Here is a 14,751-nt window from a genome sequence, read left to right on the forward strand (position 1 = left end):
AATTCTTTTAAAACATCCAATCAATTAAATCTGTATCATGTTTTTAAAATATTTATAATATGGCAAGTAAAAAGAGAGAAAATTCAGTTTAAAATAATTATTTACACTAAACAATGAATTTCTTGTTTTAAAAGTTGCACAAACCACAAAATATAGTTACTTAATATTTAGTATAGATAAGAACATTCTTGTTTGTGATGATTAGAAGTTAATCCCACTCGTAGAAAGGTGTAATACATTTACTTGTAGTTGTTCTTTATAAGCTTCCTTTCAATCAATTTCCATTCATGGTTATATTATGACCGTATATCATTTTTATGTTGCATTGAGATATATCAACAAATGAAATGTTTACCATTTTAAGCTGCTTTACTATATTTCAGGGGCAAGAAAAAAGATCAGTGATTCTTTCATACTTATCTAAATATAAAAATGATAGCATACAACTGTATTCTGCTTTCTTACAGCATCATTATTTTGTGCCTTTAAATACACTAATGTTATTTAGATGTGTGTTGCAGATACAGGAAGGCATGCAAACTCATAATAAGTACCGTGTTATTGACAGGAACAGAAACGACAATGAAATGTCCAGGGATGTTGCATGTACATACTGTGTGCATCTCATCTTGTAAGACAACATGACAGTGGTTAACTGACCACCTACCAGATACCATACTACTGAAAGAGAAATGATGAGATAACATAAGAGTGGTTTTCTTATCACCTACCAGATACCATACTACTGAAAGAGAAATGATGAGATAACATAAGAGTGGTTTTCTTGTCACCTACCAGATACCATACTACTGAAAGAGAAATGATGAGATAACATAAGAGTGGTTTTCTTGTCACCTACCAGATACCATACTACTGAAAGAGAAATGATGAGATAACATAAGAGTGGTTTTCTTGTCACTACCAGATACCATACTACTGAAAGAGAAATGATGAGATAACATAAGAGTGGTTTTCTTATCACCTGACAGATAACCTACAACTGAATGATGAACTGCACTGTGCTGTGTTTTCCGATAAGATGTGTATTACATTACTTATAAAGTCTTTTGATATGATTGAGCATATTCATTTTATATAGTATTGTATCATATCAATTTCCAGTAGCACTTTTCCATTTCTAAACATGTTCCACCATTTTTTGTTATTTACAGTATTCTGTACCCTTTATATCATTTTATAACCTTTTGGAATTATTATCCTAAATGTTTTCCTGCCTCTAATGCAAATGAAATATGCCATTTCCTACTGTTTGTAGTTACTGTTTCATCTTCTTAACCTTTTGCTCTTCTGTTCTTATCAGTGTATACATAAATCATTTCATCTTCCTACATTCCCAGTCACATTAAACCTTCTACCTACTGTATGAAGAATTCTTAGACCCTGATGTTCCTTTTTAATATCTTGATGTAATCTGTATGTAACTTGCTTTTATTATTTTGTCATTATAGTCATACATTTTCAAAAAGATCAAATGATTTTCTTTTAAAAGTATTACTTGTGATCAAAAGAAACTTCTCTGATTTTGAGACTTCATTTTACTTGCACATACTTAAAATTCACTTTATGTAGACAAAATGGTATTTTGCCACAAAGGAAATAAACCCAAAGAATGCGAAAACTACCTAACCACTGATCTGGCTTTGATAATACAACACAGTGACTTCAATACAAATAATTTACAAGTATTGCTGCCATAACAATGATGAAATTCCATACACCAAGTAAAAGGCTTTTAAATAACATTTAATTCACAATTTTAATGAGTTAGACATTTTATTGTTCTCCTCACCCATGAATAAAATCCCAAGAAAGACATCTTGTCTCATTAAGGCCATTCATGGGAATCTGTAAGAATATAACAGGATATCATGATAAAAATTTGTTTAAGTTAATTTGGAATTACTAGAAAACAGAAACTTTTGTATATCTTCATGGGAAAACAAGTCAATGAACTGATTATGTACTCAAAAATTAGGGTTAAACATGCACCTGTCCAGGAAGATTTTTGCCACTTTTGGATATGAAAACATGTGAAAATGTTAGTGAAGATGATATAAATGTTATAATTAGAAATGTTTACAAAGTAATTTACTTGTCTATAATTAGAAATGTATACAAGGTAATTGACAAGACTATAAAATTAGAAATATATATAATGCAATTGACAAGACTATAACAGAATTATACAGTTATTCAAGACTATTGTTGTGACATTGTATGATTTTTTTCAAATCAAAGAAACATGTTGTCAAACATATTGGACATAAAAAACAATACTGAGCTTTCATTTGAAAATCATCAGTTTGAACTCACCTTTGAAATATGCGGTAACTGAATTGAAACGTTGATTATCAAGTCTGTTGTATTCAGACCTGTGTTGAATGTGGATATGGAATACATGTCAGAAGCAATAAACACATTAGGAGGCAATCTGAAAAAGCACCAAATAGTCTTTATATATATATATATATATATATATATATATATATACATATATATATATTCAGGACAGGGACCTATCCTATACTGTGACAGACTTCCACAGTCCGTTAAAGAAAACAGGAATGCAAACTAGTAGTACAAATATTATATAGTAACACATTGCTTGAAAACATCACACTTTTTGACTTACATCAAGTTCTTTCTCAGGGAACAATGCACAGAGACACATCAAGAAGCAAGTGGTATGTATTCTGGTGCAGACCCCATGCTAATATTCCTTTCTGTTAAAAAGATTTTTCAAGATGGCTGCCATGGTGGAAATACTGGATATCAGATTGACAGCACTTCTGTTTATGTCTTTAGGTGAAAGCATAATATTGATATGACCAACCATCTAGAATTAGTGAGAATAAAATTTTCAAAATGGCCATTCTGGTGGACATGTTGGAAGTCATATCAGCATTATTTTCATTTATGATCAACTAGATACCATAAGAAATCTTACAGTTAAAACCCTATGCTGAAATAAAAATTTACTAAAGAGAAACAATGAACAAGATTTTCAAGATGCCCACTGCGGCCATATTCGATGTCATAGCAAAACCATTTTCATTTGGGACCAACCAGACATCATAAGAAGTTATTTAATAAAATCCCCATAATGAAGTAACCATACATTGAGAAGTGATAAGATTTGCAAGACAGACACTGCTGTGGCCATGTTGAATGTGCAAGTGGTACCATTTTCATTTAGGACCAACTAGACATCACATGAGGGCTTCTGGTGACAACCACATTTCAATATGAATTTCTCCTCTGAAGGAGAAATATTAACAATTTCAAGATGGACACTAAGGCAGCCATATTGGACTTTCAAGCAGCACCATTTTCATTTAGAACCAAAAGAATATGGGATGAAAGTAGTTTAGGATGATTAGCTATACAAAACTTGTGCTAACAGACTGAGAGATGACAGACTACAGACCATCCCATAAGCTATTCTAAAAACAAGAGAATTCTAGAGAATTTTTTGAGTTTTATACCTGCTATGAGCCACTTCCTGTCTTATCAATGGAGAAGGAATATTCTGATCTAGATGGTCTGGGAAAGGTCGCCAGTGATATAGAAAGGCCATTTTAATGGGTGCATGTAAAAGCAGCCCAGGGGTAACAAATCTGCTGCTGCACTGAACAGGCTGAGGAGTTGAAGAAACTCCCCTGCCAAGATAAAGGTTTTGTATGAAATCCTCTTTGGTACATGTGAATGATATTTTCAATGTGTTTTGGAGGGGGCTGGTCAAGACTGAAGTGAGAAATTCCATACTGAGATAGGAAAAATACAGAGAGGAATAAGGTACAATTTCTCTGCATATATATCCATGTAGACTTCGCAGGAGACATTAAGGTTACTCATATTTTGGACCAAAAGTGTACCCAATGTTTTTGGAGGATGTTGTCCAAATACACCACCATTACTGTCAAAGAGATGATCCTGAACCAAGAGATTACATGGTCAAATATTTTTGTGAAGGCCCAAGGGCTTAGGTTGAGGAAGAAAGGAAGATTACAGAATTTATATACTTTGCCACAGTAGGCCAAGCAAAGGTATTGCACTATCTCATATAGATTGGAATGCTGAACATGTCTAAGTGGATCACATAGTCATGATGCATTCAATGATGGATGGACTTTGACATTCCCATCTTGAATTTTGGGGCCAAAATGAACTGGTTAAGCCTGCTGAGGTCAATCACAAGTCTCATTTTGCCATTGAAATTTGTCAACAGAAAGTCTGGAGTAGATGCCTTTAGTGTATGGCATTCCTATAATCTCCACCACCCACTTTATGAGCAAAAGATTGATCTCCTCGGTAGTATGTCCATCTTTATGGGATCACTTAGGGTTTCCATCAAGAAGGGGGACATCAAAAGTGGAGAAGGAATGATAAATGAGCTTCCAAAAAAGAAGTTATGTAGGCAGGCATGGGAAACCAAGTCACTAATGGGTCAAAGACTGGATGAGAAATGTTTTTGATCTCCCATCCATGCCTGAGGCTAGAAGTAATGGTGTATTACCACCTATAATTTGCCTGGACATGGCTATCCTGCTGTCTATGGGAACTGCTTCTACTGTATCTCTACTGATCACTGTATCTTCTTGGGAATGATCACTGAACAGGACATCTTGATTAAGAAGCTTGCACTAGTGCTGCTTGTTTTCTGATGTCCTCAATGTGACTTCTGAACAGAAAAGAAAGTGGATAGCTGAATGGGAGGGTGCACATGACTGCCACATGGTGGGATTTTAGATAGGAAAAGAGTATAGTGCATCTTTGTCTGGAACTCTATTTATGACCATGGCATTATGGTTCATCAAATCCCAGTGGTTGTCACTTCCGGCCTTCTCTGCAAGGTGAAATATCACCATGGACACGAACTTAAATAGTAAGTTAAATAGTAAGGAAGCTGATATATCATTCTTCACTAGCTTGGTGGTGGCACTGAAGACATGCCGATCCACTTCATAACAAGGTGGGGTAATCATCCTTGTCAATATTAGAATTTTCCAAATAGTAACCATAAGTGCGTGACTATTAGCATAGTATCCATCAGTGTGTGACTATTAGCATAGTATCCATCAGTGTGTGACTATTAGCAGTGAGATGAGAAGCCAGCTAGCAAATGGCTCCTGGAAAAAATGGCTTTTGCATTACCAGGGTTGCGAATTTTTTTCTAAGATGCAAGGTGATTAGAGGCAATGTTCTAAATGATGGACTATCATCATCATTGTCTACATCCACAGAGTCTTTGACCTTGTAAGTAGGGATGATGGTAGGTGGAAATGGATATTCAGATGCAGACAGGATATGATAGATTTGTTTTATAGCAACATCTGTTCCAATCCTGCAGCAGATGATTCGGTCATTTCCATTTCATTCTTTTCATATAGCTGGGTACAGTTCACCTCTTCTGGGTTCATTTGTAAAGCATTATATTTTTCCATAGGATATGCCCTTAAAAACAGTGGTATACTTGAATGATGACTTGTCTCTGCCAGACAGTTCTATGAATAAAGCCAGTTTGAAAGTTTGCAATGAAGTGGCATATAAATATTTGGTCTGGCTGATCGGTTTCACTGTGTGGTATGTTTATCTGTTGAAGTATGTGAGCAGCTGGCTGGAAGGCTCGCCAATCCAAGATAAGCAACTCGTGACAAATGCCATCATATACTGCATGTTCTTATTGCTGGACAAGTTGGTTGGCAGAGAGAACAGCATATGGTCATGGACATTGTTGTGCATGGATGAAGTATGGGGTACTGTACATTCACGCCTCATTGGGCAGAGACAGGTACAATTCTGCATCATATGATTGTCACACTTTGTAGGTGGAGCTAAAGCTTATACCCAATGGGTTCCTAAGTTTTTTCCTTTCTGCCATCGATGATCTCAATGATAAAGTCTTATTTATTAAAGACAGCGTGTGTGATTGCAAATCTTGTTGGAATCATCTCTTGACTGAACTACATAACGACCTGGTATTGTCTTCTGAATCTTTATAGGGGTGGAGGTGGTTTCTCAGCATCTCCCATGAGTCTTGTAAGAGACCTGAAGTGGGGCTCAGTACCTCATGCAAACAAGAAATAGATATTGCTCTTTTTTGCTGTGTCTGAGCTATTTTCTAAGGACATTAGACCATGTATCCTCTGTCCACACCACACACACTGATAAAATGCAATTGATACATAGCAGGCACATTTCATGAAGATCCTCTATTATTCTGAAACTCTTGCATTTTGTCTGTAAAGAAAGGAAAAAATCAAGTGCATAAAACAATTATATAATTGAAATATTTGCCAACCACATTATAAAACAAGTTATAATGACACCACTCCAGAAATTCCACCTGTGAAAATATATGGTACTGGTACCATTCAAAGTCAAATGTGCAAAAACAAACTGTGCAATAATTTATAAATATCAATAAATTGACTGGATTTAAAAATTTGTTGTTTGCTACCCCCAACCCACCTTCTTGATCTCCAGCAGCACCCCCTTATTTTATTTTCGATTTTAGGTTCCTCTAACTCACTTAAAGTACAGTCTATGTTTTGGGCCACATTGTGCATGGGATACTCAGTTCCAGATTTCTATGGCAAGCTGAATCTCCAGTTTAACAGCTTGACTTTTAAAAATATTGGTTTCATGTAGAAAAGATCCCATTTCTCATAAATAAATAGAATATCAAATATGTTTTGCAACAGAGCAAATACAATAAATGCTTAAACAGATTTTGTTTCACTCTTTGCTAGCATAGTTCACCTTTTTTAAGCATTCTTATCTGTTAGCATCCTCCTTTATTTTTTCACCCTGATGCATTTCTTCTCTGACATGTACCAAAAATCTTTTTTCCCTACAAATAATTACAGTAATATTTCTTCTCTATGATTTCCTTGACCCGAACTTTCTCTCGCATGCAACTACTGGTAATCCCTATCATTACAGATCCTAAATACTTGACAGTGTATTCTCTCAAGTAGATCATCATGTTTTGTGCTTACCGTATATACTTGTTTTTCAGTTGCATCCAACTGCAAACAGCAAAGACCCTGATCTACCATCATCACATAATGTGCCAACAGAACAGGTCTATATTGTTTGTTCTACTGATTACTCCTAACAAACTGTACAGATCCAGATCTGACAGTGCATTATGCAATGACAAATCTGGGTCTATACAGTTTGCAGTTGACCCAACTTGAATCTGAGTATATACCATACTCTTTTAGTCAATTCTGTTGCAAGTACACCAAGCTTTACATCAAAGGGAATGGCCTGTCTAAAACAGAAATACACCCCAACCCACCTCCTCAAAAATCAATAAGGATATGATGAAGCAGCTATTCTGAGAAAGTGTAGAAGGCATAGCTCATTAAGAACATCTTAAAAGTACATGCTGTTCTTTATCCTTGAGAAAAAACAGCTTATTCCATGAGAACTGATGGAAAAAAGGTAATTTTAAAATCTAGCTTGTTAAGCTGTAAAGATCATTACCCTGTGTGTTAGAGAAGCAAGATATCCCAAAGAATGTTGAGTTGTAAATTAATTATCTTTGAAAATCTGTAATTATGTTCAAACCTTTTGATGGGTGGACTTTATAGATGCATGTGCTAATTTTCAATAATGTCTTGCAGCAATGGTTGAAGCATGAATAGAAAACAACTGATTACTTAAGTAAATAAATTTATGTCCATTTAAGAACATTTCAAAGGTACCTGTTTTGACCAGTTGTCTCCAGTCGTCTTAATAGAAGTTCTGGCAATCCTTGAGAATGAAGTTGTATGGCAGACATAAATTCCTCAGTATCTCCTTAAAATAGATATTTATAAACTTTTCACCAATATCTCATTAAAATAAATATTGATAAACTTTTCACCAATATCTCCATAAAAAACCCATTAATTTTTCATTAATATCTCTGAAAAATACATATTTATAAAGTTGACATCAATATTGCCTTCAAATAAAAACTTATAAAGTTTTCATCAATATCTCCTTATAACAATCATAAAGCTTTCATCAATACTTGTCAAAAGAATTTTAATGAGAACTGAAACAGTGAAAGGTGTGAAGTGAATTACCTAATGCTAATTACTTTCAGACCATCATAAGAAAATCAATAAATGAATTCACTTAACTTTCCTGAAAAATTCAAAAGTGGATGGAACATAGAAACCAAATGCTTAAGATGCAAATGTAAAAATTTTATAACATGTGAAAGTTGCAAAGTTAATTTATCATTGCAGTCAATATAAAAAATTATCTACAACCTTATGATTAGTTTCAATTTTGTTGCCCATGCAGCTGAAAACGAATGGTACTGAACTCTTGAAATGTATATCAAGAATTATATATCTGTCTATGACTGGTTAACTGATCCACTGACACATTCATGATTAATGATTTCACTGTCACATACATAACATGCAATCTGATTAACAAATGTTCTTTTTAATTCATACCCTGTTTGCATAAATTTTACTAAAATGTCTTACTTTCTGAACGCTCCTCCTGTCTCTCCACTGGCCCAATATTGGATACTATTCTTAATTCATCCATCCATTTTATTGGTAACTGCTTAACAGTCAAGTCTGAAGTGAGAGGGATTTTCTATTCTTCATTTGCTGCATTTGAAAAACATTTCCATCCAGATGTATGTTAAAGTTCTCTGATGTAAGCTTCCTCATTTAAAGGTTTAACTAGTATCTATACAAGACATACATAAGTACACTCACCTTGATATTTAGTTCTGCTGATACATTGTCAATTTCGCAAACTGATTATTTCTAATGTGAGAAAATTAAAATATAAAAATCTTACAAGGCAAATCCAGAGTTTAAAGGCATATGTCACATATTGTTTTGTGAAGCTAAAGTCCGAAATCAACATCTTGTATGAGTTCTAAGACATGTACAAGTGTATAATACTATTACTAATAACAAGTAATAGTATATCTAGTAATAAATTACTAGTAGCACGTACTAGTATATCCAGTATAAGTATATGAATACAAGTACAAATATATGAAAACAAGTACAGATATGAAGACAAGTACAAACACATGAATACGTCGTGATATATTAGTAACAGATTGTTTGATTTGTAGCTGACAATGTAAATTATGTATTTTCTTTGTGACATCAGACTTAGAAAATCGATCTGCAGATTTATAAAGTATTTAGATAGTTAGATCAAAACACTATGATCAAGTGAACAATTCCCTTGTGGAAACCTCTACAAGGGGAGCTGACTATATCTGTATTGAATTAATTAATTGCTTTGATTTGCAATTAAATCAGTAAACTTCCATACTTTTAGTTTTTCACTCTAAAATAACTTTTCTCTTTAACACTTACCAACTGATGAAAATCGAATGAAGTCTCTTGGTGAAAATAGAAAATATTTTCCAGCTCCATGAAGCAAAATGTCAGCCATATTTATCATGTTGGGTCCAACTAAAAGATGCTGGGAAACAAAGTACAAAAGTATTACAGTTGATGATTTTTAAAATCCTGTCTGTTACTCAAAATATGTGATACAACAATCTATATTAAAACAACAGACGTCAGTGACTGGTTAATTTAAAAGGCAGGTACCATATTTTGTAATTGCTGGAGAAAACCTGCAATGGAGGATTTTAAAACTAAAGTACATAACAACAAAGTTTCATAAAGTGTTTTGTAATTCGCTGAAACTGTGATGATAAGCTTATATCTTTCAAAGTACAGTAGTGTAAAGAGCTGCCATTTAAATGTAACAAATGTCTATACGGAGAAGGAAACAAAGGGCAAGACACTGAGACTGTTGAGTTAAGAAAATCTAGGCCATGGAACATCAGATGTATTTAGAACAGATACTGTGCTTTGTTTATGATACATTACAGTACATGTACCTAGATGATTAACCAATTAGTGAGACTGAAATAATCATACAGTAAAAGTAAATGAATTTGTAAAAAAAAACATGCCCACTGTTAGCATGATGAGATACTCAACAAAGAAAATCATCTCTGAAATTTAGATTTTATTTGATATACACTTCCACTGGATTCATCCAAAATCTAGTTAGAAAAAAATGCCACTGAAATCTATTTATTTTCTGAATGAACATTATGACTGCTGAAAATATAAAAATTAAGCATTTTTCATTTTGTAACTCTATGAAACTTCATATAATGAAATAATTAAATTGTATTTGAAATGGATATATATTTATCTAAAAATCATATTCCAGTAGTTGTTCCATCAAGACAGAGGCTATTATAAAAGTAGGAAGATTCTAAAGATCCTGAAGATTCTGAAATCTTTGTACACTATTTTAGCTTGTGACTTGTATCAGCAAATCATGCAGGACTTTACGTTCCACTGGGCGATAGTAATCTTGAGCATCAAGTTCAGATGTGGTTTACCTTCCAGCTTTGTCTTTCATTGCTACAGTAAGGACAAGGTAAGTAGGCTTTGGTACTACTTTTGTTTTGGTTTTATAAATTAATAATTCATCTAAAGGTATAGAAAATAAACTCTAAAATGTTCCAAATGAAAGGAAATGCAATTACTAGTTGTCTCCAATACCAGCTGGTATTAGGAGCTTCCAATAAATAAATAATAATATCTGTATTCTGTTGGTGTTTTACTATTTATGGCAATTATATGCTTATTCTGTTATTGTTATATTACTGCTGGCAATACTATGTGTGTTCTGTTGCTCTTCTATTAATACTAGCAACATTATTTGTATTCTGTTGCTGTTCTACTATTGCTGGCAATATGTGTTTTCTGTTATTGTTCTCCTATTTATGGCAATATTATCAATATTCTGTTCTACTACTGCTGGCAAAATTATGTGTGTTCTGTTGCTGTTCTACTACTGCTGGCAATATGTGTTCTGTTACTGTTGTACTGTTGCTGGCAATATGTGTGTTCTGTTACTGTTCTACTATTGCTGGCAACGTGTGTGTTCTGTTACTGTTCTACTGTTGCTGGCAATGTGTTCTGTTACTGTTATACTGTTGCTGGCAATATGTGTGTTCTGTTACTGTTCTACTATTGCTGGCAATGTGTGTGTTCTGTTACTGGTCTACTATTGCTGGCAATATGTGTGTTCTGTTACTGTTCTACTATTGCTGGCAATATGTGTGTTCTGTTACTGTTCTACTATTGCTGGCAATAATATGTGTTCTGTTGCTGTTCTACTATTGCTGGCAATAATATGTGTTCTGTTACTGTTCTACTATTGCTGGCAACCCGGCTGTACTTTTTCCATCGTATACTCTGGAAAAGGATGGAATACGATGGAAAAACATGGAAAACCCTGGAAAACGATGGAAAAATGAAATATTCTGCAGAATTTAGCATGGAAACCCTGGACATTGTGCATGGAAAATGCTGGACATGCCTGGAAAATGCTGGACATTTTGGACTTTGAAATTTTTCAGCATGGAAAACCCTGGAAAACGATGGACATTTTGGACTTTGATTTTTTTCAGCATGGAAAACCCTGGAAAAGCATGGACAGTTTAGACTTAGAAATTTTTGGATAAATTTCAGCATGGAAAACCCTGGAAAAGGATGGACAGTTTGGACTTAGAATTTTTGGGATAAATTTCAGCATGGAAAACCCTGGAAAAGAACTTAGTCAATTTTCAAGATTGGTACAAAGAATTATTTTGAATTACCTAAAGAAAGAGCAATCATGACTAAACTGCGCTGTAACACAGATTTTTGAACTTGAAACTGAACTATTATTTCAAACCTATGATAAATATACACTGAGAAATAGAGGACACAAGTCAAATAAACAAACTAAACCATACACACACACACACACCTGACCCCTGCTTTAAAAAAACAAACTACAAGTGCTGAAGTAGTACATCATTTATTGTATGTACCACATATGTAAATAAATGTTCATTATCAAAAGAACATCACTATACAAAAATGTTGGTGTAACACAAACTATACATGTATGAAGAGATATCCTGAAAAATTAGTTAAATCCTGACCAGAAAATATCTGGTGCATATAAAATCATAAATATGTCCAAATCTGTTCACCACTTGAGCTTGACACTACAGTGTATAAGTATGAAATTCTGCTGTGCAATGGTGAGAGCCATTTTAGTCCTTTTCATGATGATTGGGCAGAACAGTACCATAAATGGCATTTCCAATTTCAACAACAATAATAGGTTCTCGAAGACACTTGATCCTATTTTTGATGATGAAAGGAAGTCTTCTTTCTTGTCGGAGCCAACTTCATTCCAAGGAGATGTTTGCTCATAATTATTAGTTATGTACACCTGTACAGCCCCCAGTTTCACACATTTCTTCTTTATCAAAGTACAATTTTTTGCAGATCTCACAATAAAAATTCTATTTGAGATACTCCTTACTGAATTCACATTTTTCCTTCAAATCTTTGACAATTGTCAATCCTGTGTTTGCTGAAGGAAGATGTAACTGAATTAAGTCCAAAAAGTCACATATTTAGCATCTGACAAATTATGTCTTGTTGGCAAAGCCCCAAGGACAATAACATGTTCAGACTTTGTGATTTCACTACAATATATATCTTGTTATGGGGCTATGACATAAAGTGGGGGATCTGTGACATGGGATGGGTAAGACTGAGTTGCTTCATTCACCTGATGATACTGTTCATCGTCTGAACTTGATTAAAACTCTATACTTTCTTCTGAGTCAGATGAAAAACTCATGTCACTGTCACCATATCTAGTTGGTTCATCTGTTGATATTCTCATTATATTTGAAGATTAGTATTACGTACAGTCACCAATTTCATAATATCCAAGACCAACAGAACTGGATTCACCTAGATCAACAACACTGTAATGAGAAATACAAATTTTAGTGAACATGTATAATTCATATTAAAATCTTAACATTCAAACATTATTGTTTTGTTGTGGGAATTGAATATGTACAGTTAATATTACACTGTTACAGTAGTTTAGTTTGACAAATCCAATGTTAATGCATGCATCATTTAAACATAGGTAATGCAAACATGATACACAATGAATGCATGTTAATGACAAGTAATTGATACACAATAATATACTCAATCATACAAAGTACATGTGATACAACATACACTTCATAAATGTATGTGATGTTTTCAGAAAAACAACTCAAGTTTCATAACGTTTTAGGGCATTATAAGAAAAATGAAAGTAAAAATTATATTTAACATTTTAAATGATTAAAAACTGAAGTATGACAATGCATAACAATAAATTATTAATCTTGTTCTGCAAGAATCAATACTGATCAGATATTTCCTGGAATTTCTGTAATTGGCTGATTTGGTTAAATATGGTGTACATTGTGCATATATTGTGTATGGTGTGTTGGATAACCCATACAGAGTGAATGTTCTGTTCAAACATGCACATTGAATATTCTGTCTGTAAATACTGAATGATTTCACCATATACTCAGAATTTGTTGAACTCTGAAAATTCCACTTAGTATTGTATAGTGAAATTTGTTTATTCCTTAAATTATTGATATGGTAATGAAACTGTGTTTAAGATATGAGCCATGTTAAGCTGTGAATGTACTAGGTAAGAACAAATGTATAAAGAATAATGCTTATCTTCACACAAATAAACATTGCTGTGGGAGACAGCTGCAGACATTATTTAAAATGTAAAAAAACTCTCTATTACTCCTGGAATTACCATTGTTTTCTCTTCCTCCAGTACATGGTGCTTTTAGGAATGGACTTTGTGGAATTAACTTCAAACTGCTTATATATTTTGTCCTGAACACCAGTACCTGTAATACACAAACAGCATTAAAACGTTTACAGACTGTACAGTCAGACTGATTAAAACATCAACATATCGTTCAAAAATCATCTTCATGGTAAAACTTGTGTACATTTTAATCTTGCTAAGATTAATGTGAAATTTTTCAAAATTTCTTTTTCCAGGACTTAAGTTACTTAAGTTATGATTTTACTTATATATGTAGCAGTCTGAAAATTTAGCAGTAACCTAAAGACCTTTTTGGACTAGATCTACAAATACTCAAGAAATTCACAACTTTATCATAATACCAGAGCAGTCCCTGTTTGGGCTTACATGTATCACTGGAGTTAACATTTCCAAGACTGACAATTACAAGGTTATGGCTGTTAAAATAAAATTCCACAAATTAGGTTGCTTTGAAAGTTATATATACATATACATTGAAAAACAAAAATACCTACTCTAATTTTAAAACTGGGTGCAAAAGGAAACTTGTTTTTGACCTTGTGTATCTTTTCACATTTATTGAAATACTTGCTTACAATTTAATTACCAGTCATACATATACAGTGTTGGGCGGTTAATCATATAGTCAGTTTATACTTGGGCAAACGAGATAAAGTCGAGACTCCGTTTATTTCATACTCACCTATAATGTTTGGGTGTCCAGTTTGTGTTGTCTTTCCATTTGTGTTCCACACCTCGACACGATATTGCCTCTTGGTCGTAAACTTTGTCTTCTAAAACCACTTTACTGTAAACCAATCATTCCCCAACATATCCAAATCACGGCGTTGGTATCCGATGTATAGATATTAACTCTTTAGATAAATCATAAATCAAAAGAGAACAAAATGATTTTTCTGTCAAGCATTCGCCTTCACGTATCGGAGTCACGTTTTTGTCACGCAGAAATAGCCGAGGTCGTTCCGTATGATGATGGCTGATGAAGCT

At 33.7% G+C, this 14,751-nt stretch overlaps 1 protein-coding gene and 1 long non-coding RNA gene across 6 annotated transcripts in view; both read right to left on the bottom strand.

The window, feature by feature from the left end:
* LOC149807336 (uncharacterized) overlaps positions 1 to 14,751 on the bottom strand; it is a 295,678-nt gene that overhangs the window by 32,153 nt on the left and 248,774 nt on the right. For 4 of the 5 annotated variants that reach the window (XM_089965473.1, XM_089965468.1, XM_089965479.1 and 1 more), the window contains 6 exons: positions 9,378 to 9,486; positions 8,517 to 8,612; positions 7,737 to 7,830; positions 2,335 to 2,452; positions 1,811 to 1,866; positions 555 to 681 (listed from right to left, as the gene is read on the bottom strand). In XM_089965473.1, coding sequence (XP_089821599.1) covers positions 555 to 681; positions 1,811 to 1,866; positions 2,335 to 2,452; positions 7,737 to 7,830; positions 8,517 to 8,612; positions 9,378 to 9,486 — 600 coding nt within the window. The remainder of the gene's footprint in view (positions 1 to 554; positions 682 to 1,810; positions 1,867 to 2,334; positions 2,453 to 7,736; positions 7,831 to 8,516; positions 8,613 to 9,377; positions 9,487 to 14,751) is intronic. The other variant, XM_089965490.1, reaches the window with a different exon arrangement.
* LOC149807337 (uncharacterized) lies at positions 11,883 to 14,665 on the bottom strand. The gene is made up of 3 exons (XR_016422390.1): positions 14,447 to 14,665; positions 13,726 to 13,822; positions 11,883 to 12,868 (listed from the first exon to the last, which is right to left on the bottom strand). It is a non-coding gene; the product is annotated as an uncharacterized LOC149807337 (long non-coding RNA).

The sequence above is a fragment of the Sinohyriopsis cumingii genome, chromosome 1, assembly GCF_028554795.1.
Source record: "Sinohyriopsis cumingii isolate HCF-2022 chromosome 1, ASM2855479v2, whole genome shotgun sequence".
Taxonomy (NCBI): domain Eukaryota; kingdom Metazoa; phylum Mollusca; class Bivalvia; order Unionida; family Unionidae; genus Sinohyriopsis; species Sinohyriopsis cumingii.